We start from the raw sequence: 24294 nt of genomic DNA on the forward strand, positions 1-24294 counted from the left end.
TTAATACAAATTGTTCCTTCTGTAATTTACATCCAGAAACAGTTGTTCATTTATTTTGGCTTTGCTCTCATTCGAAAAAACTATGGGCAGATATCAGCAAATTTATTATTGACTCTTTTGCTATAGATTTTAATTTACATTGGGAAAATGTTGTTTTTGGTTTCCATTGTTTCCCTAAGAAATAAGGAAAATGTTACTTTTTGATAAATCTGTTTTTATTTCTTGCCAAATTTCATATTCATAAGAGTACATTTTCAAAGAAAACCCCTTGCTTTTTTGTTTTCCAGAAAGAAATGGAACTTTACTTGAAATTAATCCTAAAATCAACAAATGAAAAGGCTATTAAAACCATAGACTTATGTTATATGTTTAATCTTCTTGAATAACAAACATCACCCCTGGCACATGTTCTATATTTTATTTGTATACTGTTCTTGTATACTGTTTTGTGTTAATTCTTTTAAATAAAGTAAAAAAAAAAAAAGAAAGTCTATTGTAAAAAAGTTATCATTTTGATAAAACGTTTTTGCAGGATAAAGATACAGTTGAGGTTACTCTTGAATGTACTTGCCCAAATGACATTGCAGTATGAAATATAAGGATAAATCATAGTAAAATATAAGCGACTCTAGTAGGCGTTAACATGGGATAAGTAATGACACCTCCCGGCCGCTGGGTGTCGCTGTGGCGCGGAGTCTGGAAACAGCCGCTGCTGTCAGCTGATCTGCAGCTTCCTCTTTCTGCTGAACTTCAGACTTGTAACGTGCAATCAATGCAGGTAAGGTGGGCAATAAAGACGAATATTCTCGTTGTGTGGAAGTGCTGCTTCCTCGCCGACAACTGATTTAACTTTGGTCCGTAAAGGAAAAACAGCGGAGAAGAAGAAAGAGAAAGCCTTCTCCTTCAGGTGCTTCCTTTATCGGACAGCAGCAGAAAATAGGCTATTTAATTGTGTTTAATTCACCATTGTAGCTTCTTCGAAATGGCATTTACTTTTATATTAAATGCTTGTATTATATACGTTGATTTTACATTTCTTCCCGTATTTAAAGTTAAGGTTTGGGTCAGTTTGTCCGGAGTTGGAACTGGCGTTTTTAGCTCGCTTCTGCTTTATTTTTACTATTAATTTGCCTTTTTTGTCTCTCATCAGTCTTTGATCATGAAGAGCTCAAAAGAAGCTGTCCAGGCTGCTGCCAAAGAGTTCCTGCAGTTCGTCAACAGAGGATTGTCTCCATATCACGGTAAAACCCGAGCTTATAATTTAGATAAAACTCACATTACACATTTATAATGATGGGAAATCATCACATCCAGCAAAACCTGCACAATTCTGTCCATGAGACTAGTTTTTTGTGACGTTATAACCAGTACTCGAGTTGTAAAAAAAAATCAGGTGGGATGGTGGATTTTATCATATGGGGACAGATAATTTGTGCTGATTATAAATAATATAATATATTACAAATAATAGCAGTGACCAAAACACCTGCAGAAATACTGCAGGAATGACATAGCAGCAGTTAAATGCAGCCTTCTGTAAGCTTTAAATATCCACTGGGCTTACATCAAATACATCAAAACACAACAATAAAAAACACTTTTCTGAACTTATCAATATGACTCTGTCCTTCACAGGATAAGTAAAATGGATCACTGCAAAAACTCAAAATCCTAACAAGAATATTTGTCTTATTTCTAGTTAAAATGTCTCATTTTAGTAGAAAATATCTGATTACACTTAAAACAAGACTCATCACTGGAAAAAACAACAATTTTCACCTGTTTCAAGTAGATTTTCACTTGAAATAAGTAGAAAAATCTGCCAGTGGAACAAGATTTTATTGCTTGTAATGAGAAGATACATCTTGTCCCACTGGTAGATTTTTCTACTTATTTGAAGTGAAAATTTACTTGAAACAGGTAAAAAATTGTCCAATAAGTTATTTTTCTGGTGTTATTTTTCTGGTGATGACTCTAAATGTTGAAATAGCAGTAAAACCACATTCATTGATGAAATGACATAAGGGATGGAACGGAGGGATGGCAGTTTTACAGGGGGGATGATTTTGACCATTTTTATTTCATGGGGGATGCCATCCCCCCTCAACTCCAGTACTGGTTATAACCAGTTAAGATGATCCCTGTTGGGTTAAACCGTTAACTTTAAGAAATCTCAACAGCCTCAATGTGTTCATTTCAAGTTTATTTATGAAAATAAACCCAGATAACTATCATAAATTACATTGTATATTATATTGTAATAACTATTTCCTTGTAAATGTGCAAGAGACATCCGAATCACATGTGTCAGCATTTATAAGATGCCAAGTGGATTTATTGTAGAGATTAGCAGACAACTTTGAGCTGCAGATAAGATTAAGATGTAACAGAGTTTTCACAATGGCTCCTTCCTTGATTAACTGATTTTCTCTAAAGTCTTCCTTGAACCAATACTGAGCATGGAAGACTTAAAAACAAAGGTTAAAGTCTTAGTTCAAACCACAGAGGATCTTTTAAAGCAGTATCTGAAAACAAAGCGGTGCTGGGGGTTTGTTTGTTTGGGTTTTACAGACATTAAAAGATTAGTTTAGTGCTTTGTGTTTGACGTTTCCACTGAACCTCGACCTCGGGTGAAAGGTTCTGGTCAGATTAGATGGATTAAGTGTTGCTTATCTCCTGCTTCAGTCATAATACCTTAAAATCATCTCACTGCTTTCATGTCTGAGTCTCTCTCTCCTCATTGATTCTGGAGCTCGTTCCACCGCTGCAGATCTCAACGTGACTCCAGCTCATCTGCAGGAATCTGACTCCGAACATTGTCTTCATAAGGAGTCCCTGCAGCACAGCTTTAAACAAGCAGATTTTTATAAACTATTGTGGGGGATTTCAGCCAATCAGAACTGTTGATTGCTGTAAGCCCCACCCACAAGCAGTTTAAACAAAGAGAGGCCGATATCAGAGTTAATAAATTGCTGTTATAAAAGACAGCGAAGCTCAAACAAAACAAGATGCGATGGATCCTCGTGTTCAAAGGTCATCTCCTCTACCTAGGTCAACAAATCAAGGTCACATGGCCCTGTCATTTATTTTTTTTAAATTCCCGTTACTCACAAATGTCTGACAGTCCTGAGACCCGAGACCGCATCATCTGTCGACCTCATTCACAGATCTGAATCTCATCCGGAGTAGGGCTGGGCGATATGGACCAAAAGTCATATCTCGATATTTTCTAGCTGAATGGCGATACTCGATATATATCGATATTTTTTCTGTGCCATAATTGCGGTTTCCCCCAAAGCATTATAGCATAGCATCTCTGTTAGCTTCATTTTTTTCTGAGTCTCTTTTAATACAAAGCCTCGCACCAAATGTCACACAGGTTCCTTTATTAACAGAGGTCTGCACAATATCAAAATGTATAAAACAAATGAAATAAAAATAAACTGCCTGCATATATAGAATAAAAATGCTTCTTGAATAAAATAAAACAAATATCCCTTTCCTGCATAACAATTAAATTAAAATACACTGTGCAATTAATACAATGTAGACAGTAACAGGCAGACTTTTCCACTGAGGTTGACAGTTGTGCCAATAACAAAACATTTGTGCAAATCTCAAATAAAACATTCAAGTCAATTTGTCACAAAATAAGCTATATCAAAATCATAATTTATTTATTTATTTTTTTAAATCAATATAAACGATATTGTCTCGTACCATATTGCGTTTGAAAATAAATCGATATATATTAAAATCTCGATATATCCCCCAGCCCTAATCCGGAGCCTGTTGACTTCCACAACTCCACAAAATGAGGTTTTATTCCAGCCAAACGACAGTAAAGGTCACAGAGTTCAACCTTCTTTCAGTGGTTGAAGAATGTCGTCTGCGTCTGTTGGAGGCCGGATTCGTGGAGCTGAAGGAGACGGAGCCGTGGGACATCAAGCCGGCCAGCAAGGTGGGTGAGGGTCGCCACTCTGGGGGGGCGGAGTCAGACGCTTTTAACAGTGAAAGTAAGTAATCTTCGTGTCTGCAGTACTTTGTGACCAGGAACTTCTCTTGCTTCATCGCATTTGCCGTGGGTGGACGCTACGTGCCAGGAAACGGCTTCTCCATGATCGGAGCCCACACAGACAGCCCCTGCCTCAGGGTGAGAGCCCGCCCACTCCCACCTGTCAATCACTCTGTCAGCCGCGAGTAGAGATGAAGAGCTGTTTTTATTCATGTCATTAGCCGAAGGAGCTCCTCCTCCTCCTGGTCAGGCGGTACAAACATGTGCCTTTTAAAGATGTTCACTGATGTCATAATTAGTGGTGGGAAAAAAAATTGATATTGCAATATATTGTTTCGCTCTCTGTCGCAATAAATAATCAATAAACTGACGGCAAATATCAATATTTTATTACAACACGCATAATGGATTTACGCTACACTATTACGCTACACTATTGTTCATGCACTTCAATTTGTCCAGCTCTACAGTGTTTACATTTATAAGACTAGGAGGCAGTGAGATACGATGCAAAATTAAGTTGCTTACTGACTTTTCAGTATTAGAAACAAAGCAGTGCATTGTCCTGGTTTACAGGACTGTCTCAGAAAATTTTAATATTTTGATAAAGTTATTTATTTTCTGTAATGCAAATTTAAAAAAAAAATATTAATAATATTAAATATTATTAGAATATTGTGATTTTCTGTAATTACAAAAACGTCATACATTCTGGATTCATTACAAATCAACTGAAATATTGAAAGCCTTTTTATTATTTTAATATTGCTGATTATGGTTTACGGCTTAAGATTAAGATTCCCAGAATATTCTAATTTTTTGAGATAGTATATTTGAGTTTTCTTAACCTGTAAGCCATGATCAGCAATATTAAAATAATAAAAGGCTCTCAATATTTCAGTTGATTTGTAATGAACCCAGAATGTATGACATTTTTGTTTTTGTAATTGCATTACAGAAAATCACAATATTCTAATTTTCTGAGACAGTCCTGTATATAAAACATGTTATCTTATCTTTATCTTTATTTCGGCTTGTACACACTTTTTACAAAATAAGATGAAAGGGTAATAAAAAAAAAAATTTCCTTTGCCGAAAAGGTGTAGGCTGAAGCCGTAGCTTATAGTGCCTACCCTTTTTTTTTCTTATGATCAGCTTAAATGTAAGACATCAGCATTACTCCGTTGAAACAAACTATACATAAAAAGACAAAAATAAGTAAGACAAAACACAAAATTGACGTTTCACATTCTAGAATGTTCCCGATAGTATACTCTATATTCATAGTGTTTTATATTTATTTACAGTATTTTCTTTAAACATTTCCTTAAACTTGAAGATAGAACTACACATTTTTAGTTTTATTACAACTATTCCAAATTTCTCTATCCTTTCTTTAGCCTTATTAATGTTCATGCACTTTAATTTGTCCAGCTGTACAGTGTTTACATTTACAAGCCTAGGAGGCAGTGAGGAAATATACAAATGCACTTTCTTTGTACATTGTATGAAGTTTTGGCATTGAATAAATACATAACTGCAGACGTTTTCCTTTTTATGGGTATTTTTTCTTTTTCAGTCACATATATCGTTGATGAAATTTCTTACAATATATTGAATATCGTGGGCCACATATTGCCACAGTATGGCAATACTGGGCCCAGGGGCGAGGAAGGTGTCGACGGTCAGCAGAGACACGTTTATGATGATGTTGTTGATGGGGTGTTTGTGTGTTCAGGTGAAGCCCAGGTCGAAGAGAACCAAGCAGGGCTGTCTGCAGGTGGGGGTGGAGTGTTACGGCGGCGGCATCTGGAACACCTGGTTCGACCGGGACCTGACGGTCGCTGGCCGCGTCATGGTCAAGGTACGGCCGTCCTCTCCGCCTGTCGCCGTCACAACATGTTTATTATTAGGGCTGGGGATCGATTCAAATGTCAAGAATCGATTCGATTCCGATTCTTAAGATTCAGAATCGATTATCACGCTTTGATTCGATTCGATCCAATATTTATTTGGGTTACTGTTAATATATATTATATAGAAATATAATATATATTAATATAACTGTTTTTTCAGGTGTTTCATGAATTAGTATAGTTATGCAACATATTAATACTAGTATTATATTGAGATTCAACAGCAAGTATTGCAGCTAATGATGCTGTAAGGACCAATCAGCTCCCAGAATGCTGATAGAACTGCTTTCAGAAACATCGTGTGGGTCAGAATTACCAAACGGATCCAGGGCAGCAAACAGAGGACGAAAGAAATCGCTTTTATTTTTTCCCCACTTATGAGAATTTGGTTTTTAACATTTATCCAAATGTAACCCCAAGACAGTATATAAAGCAAAGAAATATAGACAATTTATGCAATTATAACTGAAAACTTTAATGATTTCATACCTTTTAACATATTTAAAGGCAAAAACATGGCACCAGTTATTCTCGTGTCCAACAAAATATTCCTTTTTTGGGTATAAACAAAAAAGTACCAAAAGTTGTAATGTAATGATGAAAAAAAACGAAAATTTTTCTTTTTCTTTTTTTTTTTTTTTTTTTTAAATCGACCTTTAGACATATGAATTGATTTTTAGGAATTAATATGAGAATCGATTTAAAATCGGAGAATCGATCTTTTCAATACAGGCCTATTTATTATCATACTCTCTTATCCTCCTCCTTCCTACGTCTGCTTCTTTCTTCTTCTTCCTCCTTTATTCTCCTCCTCCTCTTTCCTTCTCCTCCCCCTCCTTTGTTTCTTCCTCCCCTTACTCTTGCAGTGATGATTAACAGTTATCATTCCCTCCTCCTCCTCTTCGTGGGGTTGTACCTGGTCCTCTGTTGTGAGGCGGGTAGTTAGACGGCCGGGGGGGGTCTGTATCTCCGGTGCAGTGATGGACTCGTTGCTTGTTCCTCCAGAGTGGCGGTAAGCTGGTCCAGCGGCTGGTCAACGTGTCCAGACCGGTGCTCAGGATCCCCCACCTGGCCATCCACCTGCAGCGCGACATCAACGACTCCTTCGGACCCAACAAGGAGAACCACCTGTGAGTCCAACTCGTCGCTCTGAGAGCTTCACGCTTGAAACGATGACTGGAGCGGTGGTGACCGTCGTGTGTTTGCATGTTCCAGCGTGCCCATCATCGCCACCATCGTGCAGGAGGAGCTGGAGACGGGCTCGTCGCCGAGCGGAGACGCCTCGTGTCCTACCAACACGGTAAGTGCCGCAGTCCCAGACGGACTTAGACGGGTTTAGTCCTAAAGAAGGTGAATTTAGACCAGGGGTCGACAACCCGCGGCTCCAGAGCTGCATGCGGCTCTTTAGCCGCCCTTTTTTTATTTTTTCTTCTCTTTTTCCTTTTTTCTCTTTTTTTTCTTCCTTTTTCCTTTTTTTCTTCCTTTTTCCTTTTTTTCTTCTTTTTTCTTTTTTTTTTCTTTTTTTTATTTTTTCTAATTTCTTTAAATCTTTTCTTTTCCTTTTTTTCTTCTTTTTTTTCTTTTCCTTTTTTTCTTCTTTCTTCTCTTTTTCCTTTTTTTCTCTTTTTCTTCCTTTTTCCTTTCCTTTTTAATCTCGACATTTCAACTTTTTTCTCGACATTTTGACTTTTTCCATGAAATTTTGACTATTTCTTCGACATTTCGACTTTTTTCTCAACATTTTGACTTTTTTCTCAACATTTCGACTTTTTTCTCGACATTTTGACTTTTTCCATGAAATTTTGACTATTTCCTCGACATTTTAGACTTTTTTCTCAACATTTCGACCTTTTTCTCGACATTTTGACTTTTTCCATGAAATTTTGACTATTTCTTCGACATTTCGACTTTTTTCTCAACATTTTGACTTTTTTCTCAACATTTCGACTTGTTTCTCGAAATATCAACTTTTTCCATGAAATTTTGACTATTTCCTCGACATTTTAGACTTTTTTTCTCAACATTTCGACCTTTTTCTCAACATTTTGACTTTTTTCTCGAAGTGCATAATGAAAAAAAAATCTCCCCCAGTTATAACTAATATAGCTACATGCAGCATGTGTTGCCTTCATTCTAAGGCTTATACAAGACTCAGTCATTTTTTTGCGGCTCCGACATATTTGTTTTTTGTGTTTTTGGTCCAATATGGCTCTTTCAACATTTTGGGTTGCCGACCCCTGATTTAGACGGACGTGTCAGATGTTTAAGCTTTAGGTCCTCGATAACAACAACGGCGTGCTCTTCTGGAGACCCGTCCACCGACACGTGATCAGAGGTGACGCCGGTGTTGTTCTGTGTCGTCTGTCAGGCAGAGAAGCACCACCCGGCGCTGGTGAAGCTGCTCTGCTCCGAGCTGGGCATCCAGCCCGACGCGCTGCTGGACTTCGAGCTGTGTCTGGCTGACACGCAGCCCGCGGTGAGTCTCCATGGCAACCAGTCTCATCCTATTATCGTCAAGTTGAGATCTGTGCCGAGGTCTTTCAACACCATCACAGAGGAGTTGAAGTCTACATGGAAATATCCTTTCTGGTCAACTTCACTTCATTTAATACACGTTAATTTATACATTTCAGCCCTGCAAGACTTTCCAGAAACGGTAAGGTTTAAGAAAAACAGCTTTCTGATGAAAGCAGGCACTAAAGCAGAGTTGGTGCTGTTGCAAAGCCGGGTCTTTGAAGAGTAAATATGGGTAAACGAGTCTTTAATTTGACAACAGCTGTGTTGGAAAAGTTATCGACACGTTTAAAATGCTGTTCCTGGAAGGACGAGGGGGTTTGAATTAGGAATGGGCGATATTTTACCGTTCACGATATACCGTCAAAAAATTTCCTAACGATAAGAATTTGTCACCTCGCGGTAAAAACGATACATTTCCGTTGATGATATTTTTGTGTAAAGATGATTTATGGTTCTGTGTTAAATCCACGGAAGGAAGGAAGGAAGGAAGGAAGGAAGGAAGGAAGGAAGGAAGGAAGGAAGGAAGGAAGGAAGGAAGGAAGGAAGGAAGGAAGGAAGGAAGGAAGGAAGGAAGGAAGGAAGGAAGGAAGGAAGGAAGGAAGGAAGGAAGGAAGGAAGGAAGGAAGGAAGGAAGGAAGGAAGGAAGGAAGGAAGGAAGGAAGGAAGGAAGGAAGGAAGGAAGGAAGGAAGGAAGGAAGGAAGGAAGGAAGGAAGGAAGGAGCCTGAAAGAAATGAGAGAGAAAGAAAGAAATGAGAGAGAAAGAAAGAAATGAGAGAGAAAGAAAGAAATGAGAGAGAAAGAAAGAAATGAGAGAGAAAGAAAGAAATGAGAGAGAAAGAAAGAAATGAGAGAGAAAGAAAGAGAGAGAAAGAAAGAGAGAAAGAAATGAGAGAGAAAGAAAGAAAGAAAGAAATGAGAGAGAAAGAAAGAAAGAAAGAAATGAGAGAGAAAGAAAGAAAGAAAGAAATGAGAGAGAAAGAAAGAAAGAAAGAGAGAAAGAAATGAGAGAGAAAGAAAGAAAGAAATGAGAGAGAAAGAAAGAAAGAAAGAAATGAGAGAGAAAGAAAGAAAGAAAGAAGAAAGAAAGAAATGAGAGAGAAAGAAGAAAGAAAGAAATGAGAGAGAAAGGAGAAAGAAAGAAAGGAGAGAGAAAGAAATGAGAAAGAAAGGAGAAATGAGAAAGAAAGGAGAAATGAGAAAGAAAGAAAGGAGAAATGAGAAAGAAAGAAAGAAAGGAGAAATGAGAAAGAAAGAAAGAAAGAGAAAGAAAGAAAGAAAGAGAGAAATGAGAAAGAAAGAAAGGAGAAATGAGAAAGAAAGAAAGAAAGAAAGGAGAAATGAGAAAGAAAGAAAGAAAGGAGAAATGAGAAAGAAAGAAAGAAAGAAAGGAGAAATGAGAAAGAAAGAAAGAAAGAAATGAGAGAGAAAGAAAGAAAGAAAGAAATGAGAGAGAAAGAAAGAAAGAAAGAAATGAGAGAGAAAGAAGAAAGAAAGAAATGAGAAAGAAAGGAGAGAGAAAGAAATGAGAAAGAAAGGAGAAATGAGAAAGAAAGAAAGGAGAAATGAGAAAGAAAGAAAGAAAGGAGAAATGAGAAAGAAAGAAAGAAAGAGAAAGAAAGAAAGAAAGGAGAAATGAGAAAGAAAGAAAGGAGAAATGAGAAAGAAAGAAAGAAAGAAAGGAGAAATGAGAAAGAAAGGAGAAATGAGAAAGAAAGAAAGGAGAAATGAGAAAGAAAGAAAGAAAGAAAGGAGAAATGAGAAAGAAAGAAAGAAAGGAGAAATGAGAAAGAAAGAAAGAAAGAAATGAGAGAGAAAGAAAGAGAGAAAGAAAGAGAGAAAGAAAGAAAGAAAGAAATGAGAGAGAAAGAAAGAAAGAAAGAAATGAGAGAGAAAGAAAGAAAGAAAGAAATGAGAGAGAAAGAAAGAAAGAAAGAGAGAAAGAAATGAGAGAGAAAGAAAGAAAGAAAGAAATGAGAGAGAAAGAAAGAAAGAAAGAAATGAGAGAGAAAGAAGAAAGAAAGAAATGAGAAAGAAAGGAGAGAGAAAGAAATGAGAAAGAAAGGAGAAATGAGAAAGAAAGAAAGGAGAAATGAGAAAGAAAGAAAGAAAGGAGGAAAGAGAAAGAAAGAAAGAAAGGAGAAATGAGAAAGAAAGAAAGGAGAAATGAGAAAGAAAGAAAGAAAGAAAGGAGAAATGAGAAAGAAAGAAAGAAAGAAATGAGAAAGAAAGAAAGGAGAAATGAGAAAGAAAGAAAGAAGTGAGAAAGAAATGAGAAAGAAAAAAATGAGAAAGAAAGAAAGAAAGAAAGGAGAAATGAGAAAGAAAGAAAGAAGTGAGAAAGAAATGAGAAAGAAAGAAGTGAGAAAGAAATGAGAAAGAAATGAGAGAGAAAGAAGTGAGAAAGAAATGAGAAAGAAAGAAGTGAGAAAGAAATGAGAGAGAAAGAAAGAAGTGAGAAAGAAATGAGAAAGAAAGAAGTGAGAAAGAAATGAGAAAGAGAGAAAGAAATGAGAAAGAGAGAAAGAAATGAGAAAGAGAGAAAGAAATGAGAAAGAAAGAAAGAAATGAGAAAGAAAGAAAGAAATGAGAAAGAAAGAAAGAAATGAGAAAGAAAGAAAGAAAAAAGGATAAATTCCCGTTGATGTTTTTGTGTAACAAACATGGCGGATCTGAGAGCGAGATAGATTTATAGTTGAAAAGGTGAAGGAGAGAAAAAAAGGAGTTGAATTGGTATTTTTTCTATCGTCATTTTTATCGTTATCTAAATAAATGCCAGAAATTACCGTGATACATTTTTTAGTCCATACCGCCCATCTCTAGTTTGAATGTTTGTCCTGCAGAGCAGAATTTCATTAAACCCTCCCAGGAGGATGAACCATGGCCGCATCAACAGCCGATAAACCGCTCGCACACGGGTTACCACGGAGACAGTCGTCAACACTACGTCTGTTTCTAAGTGTTTGCCGTTATTTATTTATTTTAGCATTTGTTGTGTTTGTACTGCTATTGCCTGATATATTCTGTTATTCCTGCTGATAAAGAGCAGCTGAGCGGGTGGTCCTCTGTCTTCACGGTGTGTTTCTGCTCTCTGCAGGCTTTAGGCGGCGTCTACGAGGAGTTCATCTTCTCTCCTCGTCTGGACAACCTCCACAGCTGCTACTGCGCCCTGCAGGTCAGACTTCACACTAAAAGCCTGGTCAATAAAAGCAGAAGCTTGAAAGCCTCCAGGTCCTAGGATGGTTCTGGATACGCTTTCATAAGTGTCAGACTTAGCTGAAGTGGAGGAGGATTTTTTGTGCCAAAATTAAATAAATAAATAAATCATTAATTAATTAAAATGGGAATGAAATGTATCATTAATTAATTAAATGTGTCATTAATTAATTAAAATTAGAATGAAATATGTCATTAATTAATTAAAATACAATTCATTTTAAGTAAAAATATATATTATTTCAGCATTTAATTAATTAATGACACATTTAATTAATGATTTCGTGTTGCTGAATCATGAAATGTAAATGTAAAACTGTCAGTTTCCCTCGTCAAACTTCAGCAACACGAAATCATTAATTAAATGTGTCATTAATTAATTAAATGCAGTTTTACATTTCATGATTTACACGCAACACGAAATCATTAATTAAATGTGTCATTAATTAATTAAATGCTGAAATAATAAATATATATTTTTACTTAAAATGAATTGTAATTAAATTAATGAATGACATATTTCATTCTAATTTTAAGTAATTAATGACATATTTAATTAATTAATGATATATTTCATTCCCATTTTAATTAATTAATGATGTATTTATTCATTTAATTTTGGCACAAAAAATCCTCCATAGAAGTGGAGGAGGTTTGCTTTTTTACATTTGTCTGAAGTAGCAGATGTAAGTGAGCTAAAAACAAAAACTTGAAGTGATGTCGGCCTCTGGAAGCCTCAGACAGCCAGCCGGCTCTCGTAACGGAGCTCTGTGGTTCCTCTCTGCTCTCAGGGACTGATGGAGTCGTGCTCTGGAGACTCTCTGACCGACGACCCCAACGTCCGCATGATCACTCTGTACGACAACGAGGAGGTGGGTGTCGCGCAGCTCTCCTCACTAACCCAAAACTCTAACCCCTTTTTCACTTTAGAGTCCACATACATGTCATGTACCAAGATTTAGGGATTAATATTATTATTGGGGATTTTTTTTCTGTTTTAAAAGTCTTTGAGCAGCAAAAACATCTCTGATTCACCGTGCATTTCCTCCAGGGGGCGCCATAATGCAAAGATTTGGGTATTTTTACTCAGTTAAAGGTCTAGCTGCTGAAAACTCTGGTCGGTAGGGATGGGCGGTATGGACTAAAAAACGTATCACGATAATTTCTGGCATTTATCCCGATAACGATAAAAATTACGATTTAAAACAAAAACCAATTCAACTCCACCTTTGTAACTATAAATCTATCACCACATTCAGTCTTTGGAGCCCCCAAATCACTACTCTAAAAGAATACTTAATGCTACTAAACGTCATCAATGGGAATCTTTCTTTCTTTCTTTCTTTCTTGCTTTCTCTTTCGCTCTTTTTCTTTCTTTCTTTCTTTTTCTTTTTCTTCTTTCTTTCTTGCGTTCTCTTTTGCTCTTTCTTTCTCTTTCTCTCTTTCTTTCTTTCTTTCTTTCTCTTTTTCTTTCTTTCTCTTTTTCTTTCTCTTTCTTTCTTTCTTGCTTTCTCTTTCGCTCTCTTTCTTTCTTTCTTTCTTTCTTTCTTTTTTTCTTTTTCTTCTTTCTTTCTTGCTTTCTCTTTTGCTCTTTCTTTCTTTCTCTTTTTCTTTCTTTCTTTCTTGCTTTCTTTTTTCTTTCTTTCTCTTTTTCTTTCTCTTTCTTTCTTTCTTTCTTTCTTTCTTTCTTTCTTTCTCTTTTTCTTTCTCTTTCTTTCTTGCTTTCTTTTTCTTTCTTGCTTTCTCTTTTGCTCTTTCTTTCTCTTTCTCTCTTTTTCTTTCTCTCTTTCTTTCTCTTTTTCTTTCTCCTTCTTTTTCTCTTTCTTGCTTTCTTTCTTTCTCCTCTTTTTCTTTCTTTCTTACTCTCTTTCTTTCTTTCTTTCTTTCTTTCTCTTTTTCTTTCTTTCTTTTTCTTTCTTTCTTTCTCTTTTTCTTTCTTTCTCTTTCTTTCTTTCTTTCTTTCTTTCTCTTTTTCTTTCTCTTTCTTTCTCTTTTTCTCTTTTCTTTTTCTCTTTCTTGCTTCTTTCTTTCTTTCTTTCTCTTTCTTTCTTTCTTTCTTTCTCTTTTTCTTTCTCTTTCTTTCTCTTTTTCTCTTTTCTTTTTCTCTTTCTTGCTTTCTTTCTTTCTCTTTTTCTCTTTCTCTCTTTTTCTCTTTTCTTTTTCTCTTTCTTTCTTTCTCTTTTTCTCTTTCTCTCTTTTTCTTTCTTTCTTACTCTTTCTTTCTTTCTTTCTTTCTTTCTTTCTTTCTTTCTTTCTTTCTCTCACTTCCTTCCTTCCTTCACGTACGTTGTGCGTGGATTTAACACAGAACCATAAATCAGCTTTACACAAAAACATCATCAACGGGAATTTATCGTTTTTACCGTGAGATGACAAATTCTTACCATGGGGAATTTTTTTGACGGTTTATCGTGAACGGTAAAATATCTCCCATTCCTACTGGTCGGTATTTTCTGTTTGAGCGGCTGCTGGAGAAGGCGTCGCTCAGCTGCTGTGGGGCGTCTGGGTGGGTGTTGTATCGTGTGACGAGTCCGGTTCTGTTCCAGGTGGGATCAGAGAGCGCTCAAGGTGCTCAGTCCAACCTGACGGAGCTCATCCTCGGCCGCCTCGCCTCCTCCTCCTCCAACCTCACCGCCTTCCAGCAGGCAGCGCCGCGCTCCTTCATGATCAGCGCCGACATGGCGCACGCCGTGCACCCCAACTACCAGTGAGTGTTGACGGCCCGAGGGCCGCGCCGCCGCCCCCGCCACCCGCGCCTGAGCTGCTTTATCGGAACCTGCAGCATTTGGTAGAGTCGAGCTCAGGTCACGGTGCTGCAGCGGGGCGGATCAGCTGTTCAGAGTCCCGTGTGAATAAAGAGATCAGAAACTTTTCAGTTTGTAGATTCAAGAGACGCATCAATGGTTCTCTGTACTTATGCATTTATTATGTCAGACATTTAACCCTTGTGCTGTCTTTGGGTCAAGGGAGGGAGAAAAGAAGGAAGAAAGGAGGAAAGAAGGAAAGAAGTAGGAAAGGGAGTAAGGAAGGGAGAAAAGATTGAAAGAAGGAAAGAAGGAAGTAAGGAGAAAAGAAGGAAGTAGGAAAGGGAGTAAGGAAGGGAGAAAAGATGGAAGGAAGGAAGTAGGAAAGGGAGTAAGGAAGGGAGAAAAGATGGAAGAAAGGAGAAAAGAAGGAAAGAAGTAGGAAAGGGAGTAAGGAAGGGAGAAAAGAAGGAAGTAGGAAAGGGAGTAAGGAAGGGAGAAAAGATGGAAGAAAGGAGAAAAGAAGGAAAGAAGTAGGAAAGGGAGTAAGGAAGGGAGAAAAGATGGAAGAAAGGAGAAAAGAAGGAAAGAAGTAGGAAAGGGAGTAAGGAAGGGAGAAAAGATGGAAGGAAGGAAGGAAAGAAGGAGGAAAGAAGTAAGTAGGAAAGGGAGTAAGGAAGGGAGAAAAGATGGAAGGAAGGAAGGAAAGAAGGAGGAAAGAAGTAAGTAGGAAAGGGAGTAAGGAAGGGAGAAAAGATGGAAGGAAGGAAGGAAGGAAGGAAGGAAGGAAGGAGAAAAGAAGGAAAGAAGTAGGAAAGGGAGTAAGGAAGGGAGAAAAGCTGGAAGAAAGGAGGAAAGAAGTAGGAAAGGGAGTAAGGAAGGGAGAAAAGATGGAAGGAAGGAAGGAAAGAAGGAGGAAAGGGAGGAAGGAAGGAAGGAAAGAAGGAGGAAAGAAGTAAGTAGGAAAGGGAGTAAGGAAGGGAGAAAAGATGGAAGGAAGGAAGGAAGGAAGGAAGGAAGAAAGGAGAAAAGAAGGAAAGAAGTAGGAAAGGGAGTAAGGAAGGGAGAAAAGAAGGAAGTAGGAAAGGGAGTAAGGAAGGGAGAAAAGATGGAAGGAAGGAAGGAAAGAAGGAAGTAGGAAAGGGAGTAAGGAAGGGAGAAAAGATGGAAAGAAGGAAGTAAGGAGAAAAGAAGGAAGTAGGAAAGGGAGTAAGGAAGGGAGAAAAGATGGAAGAAAGGAGAAAGGAAGGAAAGAAGTAGGAAAGGGAGTAAGGAAGGGAGAAAAGATGGAAAGAAGGAAGTAAGGAGAAAAGAAGGAAGTAGGAAAGGGAGTAAGGAAGGGAGAAAAGATGGAAGAAAGGAGAAAGGAAGGAAAGAAGTAGGAAAGGGAGTAAGGAAGGGAGAAAAGATGGAAGGAAGGAAGTAAGGAAGAAAGGGGGAAAGAAGTAGGAAAGGGAGTAAGGAAGGGAGAAAAGATGGAAGGAAGGAAGTAAGGAAGAAAGGAGGAAAGAAGTAGGAAAGGGAGTAAGGAAGGGAGAAAAGATGGAAGGAAGGAAAGGGAGTAAGGAAGGGAGAAAAGAAGGAAGTAGGAAAGGGAGTAAGGAAGGGAGAAAAGATGGAAGAAAGGAGAAAAGAAGGAAAGAAGTAGGAAAGGGAGTAAGGAAGGGAGAAAAGAAGGAAGTAGGAAAGGGAGTAAGGAAGGGAGAAAAGAAGGAAGTAGGAAAGGGAGTAAGGAAGGGAGAAAAGATGGAAAGAAGGAGGAAAGAAGTAAGTAAGGAAGGGAGAAAAGATGGAAGGAAGGAAAGAAGGAGGAAAGAAGTAAGTAGGAAAGGGAGTAAGGAAGGGAGAAAAGATGGAAGGAAGGAAGGAAGGAAGAAAGGAGAAAAGAAGGAAAGAAGTAGGAAAGGGAGTAAGGAAGGGAGAAAAGATGGAAGTAAGGAAGAAAGGAGGAAAGAAGTAGGAAAGGGAGTAAGGAAGGGAGAAAAGATGGAAGTAAGGAAGAAAGGAGAAAAAGAAGTAGGAAAGGGAGTAAGGAAGGAAGGGAGAAAAGCTGGAAGGAAAGAAGGAAGAAAGGAGAAAAGAAGGAAGTAGGAAAGGGAGTAAGGAATGGAGAAAAGATGGAAGGAAGGAAAAAAGGGGGAAAGAAGGGAGGGAGGAAGGAATGGAGAAAATGAAAGAAGGGAGGGAGGGAGGAAGGAAGGAATGGAGGAAAGAAGGAAGGAAAAGCAAAGAAGGTAATAAAGGAACGAATGACGAAAGGGAGGTAGGAAGAAAAAGGAGTAGAAAGGAGAGAAAAAAAGGAGGAAAATAGGAAAGGAAGAAGGAAGGAGAGAGCAGGAGGAAAGAAGGATAGAAGAGTTGGGTAATTTTGACCCAAAGGCAGCACAAGGGTTAAAAAGTGCGTCAGCAGCCTGCTCATCTGCGTCTCCGTCTTGTGATTCCTCTCGTTTTCCTCTCAGGGAGAAGCACGAGGAGAACCACCGGCCATCGTTCCACAAGGTGCAGCTTTAGTTCAGAAACGTGGCGGCGCAAAGATTCCCGTCCTGCAGATCCACCTGCTTCATGTTCTGTCTGTCCTGCAGGGCCCGGTCATCAAGTTCAACAGCAACCAGCGCTACGCCACCACGGCCGTCACCGCCGCCGTCATCCGAGAGGTGGCCAGCCGCGTCGCCGTCCCGCTGCAGGTTCGGCACCCAACACCTTTATCAGGAAAAGTGACGGGATTCTGGACGAGGGAGCCGTTGTCAGGGAACGGAGAGGAGGGATTTCATACAACCGGACTCCTGGTTCCTGTAACGCCGTTTAGTTTGTACGGAAGAGTATTAGGGCCACTTAAAAAAAATAAAAAGAATTCTGAGAAAAAAGTCAGAATTCTGACTTTAATCTCAGAATTCTGAGAAAAAAGTCAGAATTCTGGGCCACTTAAAAAAAAATAAAAAGAATTCTGAGAAAAAAGTCAGAATTCTGAGAAAAAAGTCAGAATTCTGACTTTAATCTCAGAATTCTGAGAAAAAAGTCAGAATTCTGAGAAAAAAGTCAGAATTCTGAGAAAAAAGTCAGAATTCTGAGAAAAAAGTCAGAATTCTGACTTTAATCTCAGAATTCTGGGAAAAAAGTCAGAATTCTGACTTTAATCTCAGAATTCTGAGAAAAAAGTCAGAATTCTGACTTTAATCTCAGAATTCTGGGAAAAAAGTCAGAATTCTGAGAAAAAAGTCAGAATTCTGAGAAAAAAGTCAGAATTCTGACTTTAATCTCAGAATTCTGGGAAAAAAGTCAGAATTCTGACTTTAATCTCAGAATTCTGGGAAAAAAGTCAGAATTCTGACTTTAATCTCAGAATTCTGGGAAAAAAGTCAGAATTCTGACTTTAATCTCAGAATTCTGGGAAAAAAGTCAGAATTCTGAGAAAAAAGTCAGAATTCTGAGAAAAAAGTCAGAATTCTGACTTTAATCCCTGTGATGGACTGGTGACCTGTCCAGGGTGTAACCCCTGCCTCTCACCTGAAATGAGCTGGGATATGCTCCAGCAGACCCCCGTGACCCCGCAAGGGATAAAGCGGGTATAGATAATGGATGGATTCTGACTTTTTTCTCAGAATTCTGAGATTAAAGTCAGAATTCTGACTTTTTTCTCAGAATTATTATTATTTTTTTTTTTTAGTGGCCTAGAATTCTGACTTTTTTCTCAGAATTCTGAGATTAAAGTCAGAATTCTGACTTTTTTCTCAGAATTCTGGGATTAAAGTCAGAATTCTGACTTTTTTCTCAGAATTCTGAGATTAAAGTCAGAATTCTGACTTTTTTCTCAGAATTCTGACTTTTTTCTCAGAATTATTATTATTTTTTTTTTTTAGTGGCCTAGAATTCTGACTTTTTTCTCAGAATTCTGAGATTAAAGTCAGAATTCTGACTTTTTTCTCAGAATTCTGGGATTAAAGTCAGAATTCTGACTTTTTTCTCAGAATTCTGAGATTAAAGTCAGAATTCTGACTTTTTTCTCAGAATTCTGACTTTTTTCTCAGAATTATTATTATTTTTTTTTTTTAGTGGCCTAGAATTCTGACTTTTTTCTCAGAATTCTGAGATTAAAGTCAGAATTCTGACTTTTTTCTCAGAATTCTGGGATTAAAGTCAGAATTCTGACTTTTTTCTCAGAATTCTGAGATTAAAGTCAGAATTCTGACTTTTTTCTCAGAATTCGGACTTTTTTCTCAGAATTTTTTTTTTTTTTAAGTGGCCCTAATACTCTTCCGTAAGTTTGAGTGATCGACATCAAATATTTAATGTGGTTTTAGATTTTTAAAGCAGGAAAGTTCAGGATGTGGAGCAGCAGCCTGAACAGTCCAGACCTCCCTCTCTTCTGTCTTTCCCTTCTCAGTCTTGTTCCTCTTCTTCCTCTCCTTTTTCTTCTCAAGTTTAATTTCTCTCATTCCCCTCCTTTGTCTCCTCCCTCTCCCCAAACCTCCTTTCTCTCCTCTGTCTCCTTCCTCTCTTATGTCCCGTGCCTCTCCTTTCTCTCCCCTCTCCCTCTCCTCAAGTCTCCTTTCTCTACTCGCTCCTCTTTCTGTCCTTCCTCTCCTATCTCCTTTCTCTCCTCCTTTCCTCCATCTTCTTCCTCTCCTTTCTCCCTTCCTTCTTTTCTGTCTCTTCCCTCTCCCCAGGTCTCCTTTTTGTACCTCCCCTCTTTCTCTCTTCTGTCTTTTCCTCTCCTCCAAGGCAAGGCAAGTTTATTTATATAGCACAATTCAACACAAGGTCATTCAAAGTGCTTTACATTGACAGTAAATAGCAAATAAGATTGAATAAAAGTATGAATTAGATGATAAGAAAAGAAGTAAAATAATGAAAAGCACAAGCTGTTAAAAATAAAGGCACTATCCTCCATCTCCTTCCTCTTCTCAAGTGTCCTCCCTCTCTTTACTCTTTTCTGTCTCATGCCTCTTCTTCTCTCCTCCCTCTCCTCATCCATCTCTTCTGGGGGAACACACAGGTGTTCAGAAGCCTGTTTAGTAATATCATCTCTCCAGCAGCGATGGAGAGATGATTGAGAGTCCAGGTCCTACAAACGAGAAGATACGAGGAGTGGACGGAGATGTTAGTTAGTTTTTATTGGTTCTCTCGCTCAGAGCTGAACTAGTTCATCACAGTTCTGAAAATGTTCATTTTAATTCTATACTAAACGTCATCAATGGGAATCTTTCTTTCTTTCTTTCTTTTTTCTCTTTCTTTCTTTCTTTCTTTCTTTCTTTCTTTTTTCTCTTTCTTTCTTTTTTTCTCGTTTTTTTTCTTTCTCTTTTTCTCTTTCTTTCTTTCTTTCTCTTTTTCTTTTTTTCTCTTTCTTTCTCTTTTTCTCATTTTCTTTCTTTCTTTCTCTTTTTCTCATTTTCTTTCTTTCTTTCTCTTTTTCTCTTTCTTTCTCTTTGTCTTTCTTTCTCTTTCTCATTTTCTTTCTTTCTTTCTCTTTTTCTCTTTCTTTCTCTTTTTCTTTCTCTCTTTTTCTTTCTCTCTTTTTCTTTCTCTCTTTTTCTTTCTTTCTCTTTTTCTCATTTTCTTTCCTTCTCTTTCTCTCTTTTTCTTTCTTTCTCTTTCTCTCTTTTTCTTTCTTTCTCTTTCTCTCTTTTTCTTTCTTTCTTTCTCTTTTTCTCATTTTCTTTCTTTCTCTTCTCGTTTTTTTTCTTTCTCTTTTTCTCTTTCTTTCTTTCTCTTTTTCTCTTTCTTTCTTTCTCTTTTTCTCTTTCTTTCTTTCTCTTTTTCTCTTTCTTTCTTTCTCTTTTTCTTTCTTTGTCTTTTTCTTTTTTTCTCCTTTCTCTTTCTTTCTTTCTCTTTTTCTCATTTTCTTTCTCTTTTTCTCATTTTCTTTCTTTCTTTCTCTTTTTCTTTCTTTCTCTTTTTCTTTCTTTCTCTTTTTCTTTCTCTCTTTTTCTTTCTTTCTCTTTTTCTCATTTTCTTTCCTTCTCTTTCTCTCTTTTTCTTTCTTTCTCTTTTTCTTTCTTTCTCTTTCTTTCTCTTTTTCTCTTTTTCTTTCTCTTTCTTTCTCTTTTTCTCATTTTCTTTCTTTCTCTTTTCTTTCTTTCTCTTTTTCTTTTTCTCTTTCTTTCTCTTTTTCTTTCTTTCTTACTCTTTTTCTTTCTCTTTCTTTCTCTCTCTCTATTTTTCTTTCTTTCTTTCTTTCTTTCTTTCTTTCTTTCTTTCTTTCTTTCTCTCTCTCACTTCCTTCCTCCCTCCCCGCACACGTACGTTGTGCGTGGATTTAACGCAGAACCATAAATCAGCTTTACACAAAAACGTCACCAACGGGAATTTATCGTTTTTACCGTGAGATTTACCTCACTTTATCGGAGCAAAGTGAGGAGGAAACTTGTGATCCTGTTCTATGTCCAAGACCAAAAACGATAGATTCAATCATTAAATTCAGTTTTTTCGTGCCTTTTTTTTTTTGGTATTTAGTAAAAACCTGCTTCTTATGATCCCATAAGATTATTCCCAAGCGTCAGATGTTTGTAGAAGCTGCAGATGTTGCTAACGGCCACCGGGGGGCGCTGAGGGGAACTAGCGTACGTTAAGACTTCCCGTTTCCTCCTTCAGGACGTGATGGTCCGCAACGACAGCCCCTGTGGAACCACCATCGGACCCATCCTGGCCTCCCGTCTGGGCGTGCCGGTGGTGGACCTGGGCGCCCCGCAGCTCTCCATGCACTCCATCCGGGAGATGTGCTGCACGTCCAGCGTGCTGCAGAGCACCGCCCTCTTCAAGGTGACCACAACACAGATGTTTACAGGCCAGCAACTAGCTGTCAATCACTTCTGCTGCTTGTCTAAATTACTTTGATTTAGACATTGTGATGCAAACTGAGGTGTTAGTGATTAAAATTAATCGGACACGAGAGCAAAGATGTCTTCAACACTGAGTGGGTCCGTGTACTTCGCAGCCATCCGTTTTTTGTTTTGAAATGACCAAATAAAAATAGAGAAATAATCCAAAATAATCCAAAATAATCCGTTTCCCATCTTTTGCTTTGATAATAAAAAAGGGAAAACGGATCGTTATCCGTTATCCGATTTCATTGATGTGTTTGAAAATCGAAATTGGGAATTAAAACAGCGAGTGGAAAACTCTTTTCTCTATTTCCTATTCGTTTCCAACGGGGGGGGGCAGTATGTTAGAGTTCAGTACGTGTTATTGATTGGACGCTGCTTTTTTTTGGACGCTGCAGCTGAACAGACTGTCACATCACTGCAGTTTCATGACGGAGTGAAGACAGATTACAAATTAAACTCATGTTTCACTCCCAGGTTTCATATTTGATTTATTTTTGTTTCAACATTAAAAAAAAATCTAAAACTGTTAATTTTCAATCTGATGAACAAAAGAACCAGAGACAACTTTCTTAATTTATTACTGCGCATGTGCAATCCCCCCATTTGTCCAATCCTTGTTTTCAGTATATATATCCTTGGAAACGAATAGGAAATGGAGAAAAGAGTTTTCCACTCGCTGTTTTAATTCCCAATTTCGATTTTCAAACACATCAATGAAATCGGATAACGGATAATGGATAACGATCCATTTTCCGTTTTTTATTATCAAAACAAAAGATGGGGAACGGATTATTTTGGATTATTTCTCTATTTTTATTTTTTCATTTCAAAACAAAAAACGGATGGCCGCGAAGTACACGGTCCCTGAGTGGTTCAGCAGAAGCTGGTTTGAGTTTACATCATCAGCTCTGAACATTTTGCAGCCTTCACCTTCGTCTTTTTTGAGTTTTTTCCTCAGATATGTCTTGTTTCGTCCCGTGTCTGAACTTCCTGTCTGATCCGTCCTGCAGGGTTTCTTTGAGCTGTTTCCCACCATCAGGAGCTCGCTGGTCGTCGACTAGACGCCGAGGAACACCAGGCGATGACGTCGAAGCAACAAATTCTCTGCTGTGTTTTAGTAAAAGTGACGGATAAACTTTACCTGTTTTGTGTACAGTAATGCACAACTTACGCTGAAAATCTCACACATGAACTTGTTTCCTATCAACAGATCTTTTAGAAAATAAAAGGAACTGAAAGTCATTGTGTTGCGTCATCTAGTGTTTTGTTTTGGTCCCTCTGCTCCGGTAAGTGTGTTAAGAGGCTGCAGTCATCCCGTTTCACCTCATCAGTTAAAATGAAAGGCAGCGAGCAGCCTCGGCTGCTGCTCTGCGGCGCCTCCCGCGGGTTTCTGGCTCGGAGAACAGGAGCTCTGAGCCAGATCACGATGCAGACAAACTGGTTTCCGTTTGACCGCAAGAGTGCAATTCATTTTTATTCAAAGATGCTAAATCTGTTTGACTAAACTGGCCCATGTGACTCCACAATAACTGCTGAAGCTCACAGGTGTCTGAATTATTCCATATTGAAGTAAAAAGAATTTAATTTCCTGATTCATAAATCATCTCGGGAGCTCGTGGATTTATCTGATGACCCTCCAGAACTTTGGGATGGAAACCGTTGGGCTGAGCTGTGCAATAACAGAAGCAGTGATGTGGGTCATATTCCAGATTTTTTTTGGAGACCCCTAATATTAAGTTTATTTATTGAGGTTTCATAGGTGGGATAATACAGGTACACAAATAATACTTGTCTGTGATTTTTATAAATAGAAAAACAAAGCAAAACAACATGAAACAAAACAGTATTGTCATTGTACAGTTCAGAGTTGGATATACACAGAACCTAATAGGAAAAAATAAATGAATAACAATAGTAAATAAATTATAGTAATCCCAACCCATCCCTATCCCAGACACAAACATTACACACACACACACGGGGGGGGGGGGAGTACTGACATAGCAGCAGTTAAATGCAGCCTTCTGTAAGCTTTAAATATCCACTGGGCTTACATCAAATACATCAAAACACAACAATAAAAAACTGTTCTCTGAACTTATCAATATGACTCTGTCCTTGTGGATCACTGCAAATGGATCACTGCAAAAACTCAAAATCTTAACAAGAATAGTTGTCTTATTTCTAGTTAAAATGTCTCATTTTAGTAAAAAAAATCTCATTACACTTAAAACAAGACTCATCACTGGAAAAATAAACAATTTTCACCTGTTTCAAGTAGATTTTCACTTGAAATAAGTAGAAAATCTGCCAGTGCAACAAGATTTTTTTTGCTTGTAATAAGAAGATAAATCTTGTCCCACTGGCAGATTTTCCTGTGAAAAAAGTGAAAATTTACCTGAAACAGGTGAAAATTGTCACATTTTTCTGGTGTTATTTTTCTGGTGATGACTAAATGTTGAAATAGCAGTAAAACCACATTCATTGATGAAATGACATAATGGATGGAAAGGGGGGATGGCAGTTTTACAGTGGGGATGATTTTGACCGTTTTTATTTCAGGGGGGGATGCCATCCCCCCTCATCTCCAGTACTGGGTGTACTCTGCTCACAGTGTATTTAATTAGTTGTCAGGTTCTTCATCGATGCTGAGTGAGTGAATGTGGTTGCCAAGTTTTGTTGAAAGCTTTCAAGGAACCCTGACGGGAAAATCTAATCCTCTCAAGTGTGATGTCATATAAAATGTCATGTATCCATCTATTATGCGTAGGAGGGAGCAGATGTATCCATTTGTAGAGTAGAGTAGAGTAGCAAAAGCTATGACTCGTTTCCAAGTGTTGGGCATGTTGGTGTTTCTGAAGAGGTCAGTGAGGGTCGCGCCGCCAAGGACCCTCCCAAAACCCCAAACCTTTTAAAAGTATCCACATACACACCTGTTAAACTCTAGGAAAAAGCAGGCTGTCCTGCAATTTTGAGGTAGCTGTGAAGGTTAGGTGTCTTGTGAGACATGTCTGCATGATTTCCTCATTTAGGATATATCCACACGAAGACAAACCGCTTATTTCTT

At 37.9% G+C, this 24294-nt stretch overlaps 1 protein-coding gene across 2 annotated transcripts; it reads left to right on the plus strand.

Annotated features, from left to right (window-relative positions):
• Window positions 1-712: 712 nt before the first annotated feature.
• On the plus strand, window positions 713-22469 carry dnpep (aspartyl aminopeptidase). 2 transcript variants are annotated; one of them, XM_061715662.1, is made up of 15 exons: window positions 713-778; window positions 1151-1241; window positions 3873-3961; window positions 4040-4153; window positions 5754-5879; window positions 6937-7061; window positions 7147-7231; window positions 8300-8407; window positions 11544-11621; window positions 12454-12534; window positions 14209-14369; window positions 16866-16905; window positions 16989-17090; window positions 20995-21162; window positions 22238-22469. In XM_061715662.1, exons 1-15 carry the CDS (start codon window positions 773-775, stop codon window positions 22286-22288), a joined length of 1425 nt encoding a protein of 474 aa, XP_061571646.1. In that variant the 5' UTR covers window positions 713-772; the 3' UTR covers window positions 22289-22469. The 2 variants fall into 2 exon arrangements, with proteins under 2 accessions (XP_061571646.1, XP_061571647.1); XM_061715663.1 differs by having other exon boundaries at window positions 778-907.
• The last annotated feature ends 1825 nt before the right edge of the window (window positions 22470-24294 follow it).

Source organism: Cololabis saira, chromosome 24 (genome assembly GCF_033807715.1).
Source record: "Cololabis saira isolate AMF1-May2022 chromosome 24, fColSai1.1, whole genome shotgun sequence".
Taxonomy (NCBI): domain Eukaryota; kingdom Metazoa; phylum Chordata; class Actinopteri; order Beloniformes; family Belonidae; genus Cololabis; species Cololabis saira.